Source organism: Asparagus officinalis, chromosome 9 (assembly GCF_001876935.1).
Source record: "Asparagus officinalis chromosome 9, Aspof.V1, whole genome shotgun sequence".
In the NCBI taxonomy this organism is placed as follows: Eukaryota; Viridiplantae; Streptophyta; class Magnoliopsida; order Asparagales; family Asparagaceae; genus Asparagus; species Asparagus officinalis.
In genome coordinates, this window is record NC_033802.1 from 2,932,592 (window position 1) to 2,943,126 (window position 10,535).

General features: G+C 37.2%; 1 protein-coding gene across 1 annotated transcript; it reads left to right on the top strand.

Annotated features, from left to right (window-relative positions):
* Positions 6 to 10,280, top strand: LOC109824172 (DNA topoisomerase 2-binding protein 1; the record flags this gene model as incomplete). The annotated part of the gene is made up of 18 exons (XM_020390704.1): positions 6 to 158; positions 239 to 281; positions 1,778 to 1,899; positions 2,214 to 2,321; positions 4,573 to 4,717; positions 5,056 to 5,147; positions 5,816 to 5,909; positions 6,186 to 6,396; positions 6,657 to 6,799; positions 6,992 to 7,335; positions 7,422 to 7,589; positions 8,151 to 8,441; positions 8,522 to 8,696; positions 9,104 to 9,264; positions 9,360 to 9,404; positions 9,480 to 9,568; positions 9,648 to 9,741; positions 9,819 to 10,280. Coding segments are annotated over 18 exons (2,568 nt in total), but the record flags the coding sequence as incomplete, so codon positions are not given.

The following is a 10,535-nucleotide window of genomic DNA, read 5'->3' on the forward strand; positions in this document are numbered from 1 at the left end:
CCGGCACCAACGTGTTCCTCTCTCGCAATCTCGTAGCTCCCGAGGTCTACGACGCCGTCCACGACGCCCTAAAGCTCAACGGCGCCAACGTCTTCCTCTGCTGCGATCCTTCTAGAAACAACCCCGACGATTTCCACGTCATCTCTTCTTCTGACCACGTCAGCCCTAGATCCCGTCCCCTTTTCTGGTTGCTGCTTCTCCTTAGTTTTTTTTACTGAGCTAGTGGTTGTTTGTGCAGGAAAAGTTCGAGGTTCTCAAATCTAAGGGGTGCAATCTCCTCGGTAACTCTTCTTTTTTGTGATTTTTTTGTTACTATTAGAAAAAAGTTTGAATCTTTAGGTTTCTCTGTAGTGATTATGGACACTGTGCACTCAAGTCTGTAACTCTTTGTCATTTTTGAAGTTCAAGTTGGTCTTGAACTTCAGCATCACTTGAATTCTAGTTCAAATTGCATATAGAAAGGTTTATTTATAGAATACTAAAAAATGCATGAGGTCACTCCTAAAAGCTAGTCACTAGAGGGTGGAAGCCTGAACCCTAGTCCATTAAGGGCCTCAAGGTCAAGCTAGCCGTTAGAGGCTAGTCCCAATCGAAGACTGTAATCACGGTGTCACCCCTTGTCTTTACACTAGACTAGTCCTGGGAAAATATAGTGATGCTGGTGTTACCTCCCACATCGCTCGCTTGCAATTGGAAAGATTGGGCTGGTTCTGTACCATTTCTATTAGACATATGAGAACTCTTCCCTAAAAGCCATCTGTTAGAATGAGGGAACCCACATCCGTTCTAAACCCACATCTATGTTGCGTGTGTACGGGTTCTGGACACGGTAATTTTGTAAAAGGTTGGGTACGGGGACACAGTACATAAATATTTATATACACATATATTATATATTGGGTTCAATAAATTATATGAGAACAAGTATGAGAATTAAAATTCCTATAACATTTTTATGTTTCTTTTTATATGTGGATTATATAAATTGGAAAATCACTAGTTTTTGAACTATACATCAAAAAGACCCTTCCAGATCATAATTCGGAACTTCAAGAATTGGATGTGAAGAATAGGATGTGTGTCCAAGAAAGTATGACAAGTGTTTTAAATTAAAACATGAATTGTCTAATTGAGTACATGTCCAAATAAATGTGTGCAAATGTGCAAGGAGTTTGCGTATGGGTACATGTCTGGTATGGGTATGGCTTCAGATTAGAAGTACCCAGGTAACATAGCCCACAATTGACTGCATTAGCGATTTCGACGTGGGACTAATGGACCCTAACTAGCATCAATTGGTATTTAGTTTAAAATTATATAAAATGTTCCTTTATACGAGTACAACATCGACAACATAAACTAGTATGACCAAAGATCAATATCCAAGTTCTACTAGATTGAGTGAACCTTGAAAGATATTTCCCCCTCACTTTATCGCATTATAAACAAATAAGGTGATAAAGTGCTTAGTGACTATAAATGAAAGGAAATAATTTGTGAAGTAGGGCATAAGTGTAAAAACAAGGGGGAATCTGCATCACACTTCTTCAGTTTAATCTGAGTTGATTGAGTATGCATTTTAATAGTGGACAGTTAAATAAAACATTTCATCCATTTATTTTCATGCTTAGACTTCCACTCCCTGGTTGGTCAGGCTGACGACCAACACTGTCCAAGAGTGCTAATTTACCAATTACTTTCATGGAAATGACTTATACGGGGGGAACTTTACTGCCACAGTAATTCTTGTTCAGTTTTCATGTAAAATGCTTTACAGGGCCACAATGCATTCTCTCCTGTGCGAAAGAACATAGAATTTTGCCTAAACAAGGTTATACCTGTTGTCTTGCAATGGATGGCGTTAAAGTGCTAGCCTCTGGATTTGAAAGGGACAAGAAGGTATCCGGTCTATATATTTTTTGTTGTTTATTCCATTTTCAGTTCTTTACTATCTGAAATCTTTTGTCTGCAAATTTCATACTAGTGCAAATAGTAGATATGTCTCAACAATATAAGATAGCTATTTGTTCAAGCATCGCATAGTCTAAAACATCATTTCATAATATAATTACCTGATACTTTATTATAGCTTGCTAACTTTTTACATAGATATCCTACTAGGTACTCTTTCCTAAATCTGAGTCCTTTTACATGATCCATGATGTTTCAGCATATCTCTTAACAACTCTTTATGTATCCGTTTGTTTCTACAGGTGACAATCGAAAAACTAGTGACTGCTATGGGTGGGATATTGCAGACAAGGGCATCCCTAGATGTCAACTTTGTCGTTGTAAAGGATGTTTTAGCTGCTAAGTATAAAGTATGTTGTTCTCTCGACAAAAAACAAAAGTTGATCATTTCAAAGAATTATACTTTCATGCGTCCTTATTGGTTCAATCTTGATCTGTTTTGCTTTGCATCATGTTTGAAGTTTGGCTTTCTATGTCATTTCATTTAACGAGGAAGTGGATGCTAATTATTTATGAATTAATATTTATTGGGTGCTAGCAATCATTTCCACTTATAAAAGCCAAAATTATCTCAGGGCTTATGGTATACGGATTGAAATCTAATTTTCAGATTTGTAGGACATTTTTGCAGTGTCTCCTGGTAATGAGGACACAGATGAACTGTAACTAACCCAACTCGAGTGCAATTCATTCTAATTTTTTGGTAAATATAAGGTATATAGTATCTCTCCATTTAAAATATGCATACAAATGTATGAAGTGGTAATGCATATGAAGTACCTGAATACACATCAGAAAATTCTAAGACTAACATGTGTTAATGCATGTACATAAAGCCTGCTTAGTATTACATTATCTAAATCATGTAACTTACTAACTTAGCTAACCAGGTCGATCTGATTTTAGCTGAACTTCATTTCTGTAATCTAAGAAGGGAGTAATTCTGAAGGTGTGAATCAACTTCTCTAATTTGTGTACTCCTGATGGCTTTTCCCTTGGTAATATTAAATCATTCAGTGCATTTTGGAGGCAATGACCTTTTATTTTTATGAGTCAATAAAAAAAAGATAAATGGCTAACTGTAATATGTTGTAACTGCAAAGTAAGGCTGTATCAACACAGGGACAAGAACTAATTCAGAATTGCTTTCGAAAAGGTGTTCATCTAGGAGCACACAAACTGTTTAGACCTGATGATGTGCGGAGGTAGTCCAGACAACCTTTTGAGACAATGGCTCTTTTGTTGTGAAGTTGCATGCTTAGAGGCAAAGCACAAGGCATATTGTTAAAAAGAAATCAAGTAGGAATCAAGTCCCATGTCTTAATTTATGGAGGTCAAATATAATTTGGTACTTTGTGACAGAGGATGAGAGAGGTTACTAAAACACCATGTTCTTTTAGAAAGGCCTCACTGAGGATGATCTAGGGACATCCGTTAACATGGTAACCAATGGAAATAGACTCAGGAGTGGCTCTTCAAGTCTGAACGTAGAAGAAATTCTTTCTTATGGTATCATTACTTATTCTAATGGTCTGATATTCTCTTTTTGCCGCTTCAGTCGGTTGTTTCCTTTCCCCTTCTAATGTAGCGGTTTTCTGATAGGTCTAGTATGAGCTGTTTTATTATGCCTTATCAAGGTTTTAAATATCGGTTATCGGGGATTTATCGGACGACCAAAATTCTTATCGGATAGGGGAAGTCGGAGATATATCGGGGATAAGTAGTATTTATCGGAGCAATATACTGCATGGTGTATATATATAATATAACAACTAAAAAATGTAATCTAACCATGCTTAATGAAATATAAACATACCAAAATAGAAAAGCAAATTATGTACGGTTTATTCACTAATTTCTTATATAAGTCTCTATTACAGGAAAAACAGAAAAGCAAAGTATGATAAAAGAATAGTTATAGAACTGATATTACTCAAAAGAGAAAGTGTGTGCATGAAGGAATTACAAGAGAAGGAAAGCTCACAGCATGTGTATATAGCAATTTTCTGGACAAAAAAAACATGGTTGACAGAGGGTAGGTGAGCGACGAAGTTCAAAGTTGAAGTTCACGAAGGCGAGCGACGAAGAGGCGCAGAGAACATGAGATGGAGATAACGGAGGAAGCGCCCTACGAGAAAAGGAGTAGCCGCCAGAGACGAAGTTAGGGTTTGAGGGTCGGATTCACAAAGTTTCGGGTTTTAAGTTTTATATTATTAACAAAACGGGTCGGGTCGGGTTTTAAAAACTCAACAACTCAACTCAAAATGCATGGCCGATAATCCCGATAATTTAGCCTTGCTTATCGGCTGATAAGTGCCAATAATGCCGATAACTCGCCGATAATCTCTCCAAAATGATAACCGATTACAAAGCCAACTTATCCTAGTGGAGATCTCAAAAATCCGATAACTCAGCCGATAATATCGATTATCGGCCGATATTTAAAACAATGTGCCTTATACAGTTCTATTTTTACTGTTTGGTTATCCTGATGTTTCTAAATTTTCTTTTATTTCCTTCAGCTTTCATTGAATTTATTATATTAATAATACTTTCTCATGGTTAATTAATAACATTGAATCAACTTTGGATTTCCTGCAGTATGCTTTAAATGTTCTTAAGAAACCTATTCTCGACCTGAACTGGTTACATCGGTGTTGGAGTGAGCATCGTGTCGTGCCTCAGGAGCCTTTCAGAATTCTTCCTTTTACTGGCTTGACAATTTGCGTCACTAGAATTCCTCCAGGTAAGAAAAAAATGCATGTAATGATCTATCTTCCTATGTAGTGGGGAATGACAACTATCTTATATTAGTCTCTACAGTTGGTTACACTAGCGCCTTGCTCAGAATTAGTAATGCTCCTTGGGAACAATAGCTACTTCCCAGAATTAGTGTGCTCCCTTGAGAAGATAATCGATGGCTGAATTGGATTTATCAGTGATAAATTTGTTGGTGTGGTGTGGTATCCCTAAAAAATTTGAAGGCATCAATGCTGAGCTAATATTTCCCACAGTATCCTCATCCATAATAGGTTGGCTTTGGTGATTGTTATTGTCCAAGTGATAAGATGTTGATTTCTGCAGATGAACGAAAGGAGATCGAGAAGCTGATTGTACAGAATGGCGGCCGTTATTCTGCTGATCTTACAAAGAAGTGTACTCATTTAGTTTCAGATATATCCTTTATCACGATAATCTGTAATTTGCACTTGACAATTTTTATAAGCTCTTCCATTACTTATCTCTCTCATGTTTTGCTCTTAAGATATCTTTCAATCAGTTTGAAGGTAATGTTTCTGAATGCTGTTGCAACCATCAAGAAGGTTTTGCTGAAGTAATTATTGAATTTGGTATTTTGTGTTGCTTGTGTCAACCAATGCAGAAGAGGACATGTGATGTTGCATTTCTCAGATTAAGAGGAGGATGAAGAAGAAGGAAAATTCATTTACTCAGTAGATAATAGAATTGGTTTCTCTCTACTCTCTAGCCATCGCAACATAGTCACACCACACACACATGCACTTCACGCGCGCATGCAGACTCCCATGCATGCACACCGTTATAATGGAGATCCTTCATTCAATGACGGCGTGGTTAGTTGGTAAAGACATTAAGTAGCTGGTAGACTGCCATGTTTAATGAAACATAGTAGATCTTGTATTCATTCACTCATCGGCGTGGTCTCGCTGATTGCAACTCTTTAAGCAGCTTTTTTTTGGATTATGATGTGAATTGGAATCATTTTCCATTCTCGTATGATTTTTATTTTTAATGTTCCCATTTCTCAACTCCATTAGTAGCAACTCATATGTAAATCATTCACTGTATCCTTGACACTAAATACGCTCCTGTTGGTGACAAGTATGTGGTTGCAAAAAGATGGGGCCATATTCATGTTGTTACACGCAAATGGATTGATCAGTGTATCGCTAAAAAAGGTATGTTTGGTCAATCTCTAATTTCTTATTTTTATAAACGACATGTATACGTGAATATTGTGTGTGTGTGTGTGGGTGGGCGGAGATATGTTGCAGTCTCTCGTTTCTTTCCAACCTTTTTTTTTTCTTTCGGTGTCTGTAATGTGTGTGTGCACATTGCATTATGTACTGAAACTAGTTGTTACTTCAGTTGACTTCATAGAGTCATTTGTTTGGTACTATTTGTTCTGTCCAATATAATTTTTGATTTACCATCTTTCCATTGTAACTTTATAGGTTGTCTAGATGAAGGGCCTTATGCCGTTGATAGAACTCCTAAATCATGTAATGGCATGAAAACTTTGCAGAAAGAACAATGTTATCAAGAATTCAGTAACGTGTCTTCTCAGCCTGCTTCACGACCAGCAGTTGAAGACCTTGAAGCTACACTGTCACAGAACATAGCTTCTTCCTTTTCACATGATCATGTGATAAACATTAATCGCTAGCGAACAAATGAGGAGTCGAAGCTATGAATTGTCGGTTGCTGAAGATTCCGAAACAGAAATATGGCCTTTTTATCAAATTGCAGAATCTTTCTTAGTGGGTTTGAGGAAAGACAGTCTAAACTAGTTAATATTTCCTTTTTTTTATTCATATCTCTCTCGATTTATATTCTAAAATTGTAGCTTCTTCTTCTTCTTCTTCTTCTTTTTTGCTGCAAACAGCAGAGTCAACAGTTATTAATTAAGTTATTATCTTTAATAGTGAAAAAAGAGAAGTCCGGCGCTTGGCTGCTTGGGGTGTCATCCATGTGGTAAAATCCTCCTGGCTGGAAGAATGTGATCGGACAAAGAAAGAACTTTCTGTATCCTCAAGGCACGTTGCTGTGGAGCTACTATTCTCAAAAGGTATTTTTTGAATCGTTTTGGTGGTCCTTCTAGATCTTTGCCATGTAATATGTTAAAAAAAGTTATTACCAGTTTGTGCTCCTTATTTTCAATGCACATAATGGCCTGATCATAGGACCTTACCATTATTGTTATCTTTTTTATTTTAAAATTTGACTCCCTAATTCATAGACTGTACATCTTCTGGTATAGATCGATCTTGCAACGTTTCTGACATCAAGAAGGCAACGAGCTCCACTTATGTTCCTTGTATGCCCATAGGTCCACCAACTGAGGGTAAACTGTCTGCAGCACAGTTGATACCAGAGAGTCGAATATGGAGAGAAAAGTCCGGAAATCATGTAAATAATGGTAGCTATGCAGAAGCAGCAACTAAATATGATCCTCTTGCACAATTACCTGCGATGAATAATGAGCGAAAAAATGCCTGCAGAATGGAACCGAAGTCTTACAGTTTGAGCGCCCATAACAGCAGATCATCCGACATCTTTAAGGGGAAATCATTCTGCTTTTCTCGTTCATTCCCTACGGAACAGGTTAATCAGCTTCTTTCATTTCCTCCTTTCTTGATTTTGTTAGTTTAATATCATCTGAAGTTTTCTTTTACATTTTTCTTCACCAGAGAGATGAAGTCATTAGATGGATTAATGAAGGCGGAGGAATGTTGGTGGATGATCAAAGGAAAAAGAATGCAGATTTCATTGTTGAGCGCCATGGTCTGCTTCAATCTGCTACTGATGTATCCCACTCTATTGTTGTCTCCACTCATTGGATACGCTCTTCACTAGATGTATGTTGGAAAACGTCTCTGTGCTGACATCAGTAATATGCATCTTTTCATTTCGTAGTTTGTACGACATGTCTATTCCTTTATGTTCCTTATGAGTCCTTTTACTTGTGTAATAAGCAAAATAAATTATTTTTTGCAGACTTCTAGATAAATTTGTTTAATATGACTCTAAGCACCAGTTAACTTTTAGCTATATTTATTTATTTATTATAAAACATTTTATTATGAATAACCCAATTAAGAAGATTAACTGGATCTTAGTGTGAATTTAATTTCATAACCTGTGGTAAATGGCCTGTGGAATTCAAATGTGGCAACCATTTTCTAAAAGGCACACAGGCAATATTTTTGTTACTGTTCCTTAAAAATGTTGGCGACATTGAACTTCGTAAGAGCTCTTGTACATAAATTCCTATTCTAACTGTTCTTTAGTATGAAGATTTCTTCTTTTCAGAAGGATCTTATATTCTTTTTGGTGTTTTATTGTTTGGTAGTTCTTTTATCCCAAAGAGTATGCTACCAATTCATCAATGTTAATGGTTTGTTTGCTTTTTCTTGAAGGATGGTTGCATGCTGGATATTCAAAGTCACATTATTTACTCGCCTCTGTGCTGTCATATTCCGCTACCTGGCTTTGAATGCCTTCGGTTCTGTGTTTCTCAATATGAAGAGAAGGATAGATTGTTGTTGAAGAATTTATCTGTTGCTCTTGGTGCTAAATTCTCATCCAAGCTGACCAAAAAATCTACCCATTTAATCTGTAAGTTCACTAATGGTCCTAAGTATGAGGCTGCTTGTAACTGGGGGATTCAATCAGTTACTGCAGAGTGGCTTACTGAATGCATCACGCAGGTACTTTTCCTCGCTTATGTTGTTTGAGAGCCATATTTTATTCAGGCCCTGTTGTAATTCTATATTCCGCATGGTTGCAGGATAAGATGGTTCCTCCTGATGCATTTCGACCTAGACCAGTCACTGTTGAGGACAAGGAAGCAGGTTTGTGCACTGTGAGTCAATATCCTACACAAGCAGCTAACATGGTTTCGGGACCACAACAATTGCTTAGTCAATCTCAGGGGCCAATGAGTAGCCTGAAAGGGACTACTGGTATGTGTTATATTTCGATAAAGTTAGGTTTAGATATTAGACCCTCAAATCTTTGATAATCCCATGTTAGCTCCTCAAACCTTGGAAATTGCTCATAAGTCCCTCAAGGGGTCTTGTAATTGGTCTTTCAATGACCAAAATACCCTCTTATGTTTCCCCCCAAACCCATGTTAAAAAAAATAGCTGAGGGGTGTTTTGGTCACTGAGCGACCAAATTGCAAGAGCCCTTATGATTTGAAGGACATATGAACAATTTCAAAGATTGGAGGGACCAATATGGAATTATTGAAGATTTTAGGGACTAATATTTAAGTAACCGATAAAGTTAAGCTCAGTCTTCTGAATTTGCTCCCGTGGAGCAAGTAGAGCACACAAGGATTGATTGACAAAACTTCTGTTAAATCCAGTTAACTCTAGTACGTTTGGAAAAAGGCAAAGATTACCTGAATCTAACAATGAAGGTGATGCATCTAAAAAGAGCAAGGTTCCTGAAGATGTTAAAGGTGGTTCCAATTCGATTCCTGATGTGGCAGATGCTATCGAGGACTTGTTAGCGCAGTCAAATTTGGTACTGGCTTGAACATCTTTGATTCTGTGAGGCATTTCTATAAATTTTTTTTCATTATTAACTTTGTCTCGCTCTATTTCTGGTTTTTATCCTAGATCCAAGACATGAAATTGCCTGGCACGTCGAGTTGTGATCAAAGTGTATCCTTTGTATTTACCGCTCTCACGTCCAATAGCTCTCATACTTGCATATGTGGTCCTTAACACTAGCTGCAGATATTCTCATCTGATCACTCATCTATTCTTGGTCAAAATCATCCAAAACCCCGCTCAACTTATGATATTTCGAGACTTTGGTTAAATAGGTCAGTTGGTCTACGGAGTAATTCTGTTCAATGTCCCTATCGATACTGATCCAGCTTGATTTTGATCACATTTTAACAGAACCGAGAACAAAGAGCTTGTTCCAAATCGTGTAGGCCATGAAGGAAAAGTTGGCGGTTTTGATTCTTTCAGTGAAACACAAACAGAGTCTCAGGTTTGTGATCGTTCATGGCTTTATTTCTTGTACTATTGTCACTGCAGTTAAAATAAGCATGGCATCTCTGGGTTCAGGTTGTGGGGTACGAAGAAGATTTAACAGGAAGACAAAAGATAATCGATAGGGTTCGATCACAAAACCTAACCTTGACTCCAGACAAGTGAATCGAGCTTCGTAAGGTGGTATCCCTCCCCATTTTTTTTATTCTCTCTGATTTTATGTTTGTACCTTGTATCTTTATCAAGAGGCGATAGGGCGTGAATTGACCATTTCAGGAGCATTATACTGCAACCCTCGGCATAAGATATACCTGTAAAGAATATCGAAAAGCAGAAAATATATGTTTTTGATTTCATTTTGCAATGTTGTATCATCGCTGTAAGCGGGTGAGAGTTCATGTGCGCCAAATCATGTGCATCAGAAGATCAATGCGATGTTGTCCATGCTCCCTTTTGCACTGTTAGTGGGTTGCTGTATGTAAATGTAAGAATACATTTAAAACTGTTGTAATGAAAATGTAGCTCTTTCTCTTTACATTCTACTGTTGCGGATTGATCATTGAGTTTTTTTTTTCTTTTCCTTCTCTTAAAAGACTTTTTTTTTTGAAAAAAGTCTCAAGATAGTTCTGTAATGTAATGTTTCTCTCATGTATCCAAAGAACAATCCTCTGTTTCTCCTTTTGCAATCCTTTAGCGGCCTTTTTATGTCATCTTCCTCAATAAAATTCATGAGTCTGCTCAGGAGCCTGCTCGAAGTTCCGTGTGAAAAAAACAAGAGTAAGAAAAATATAT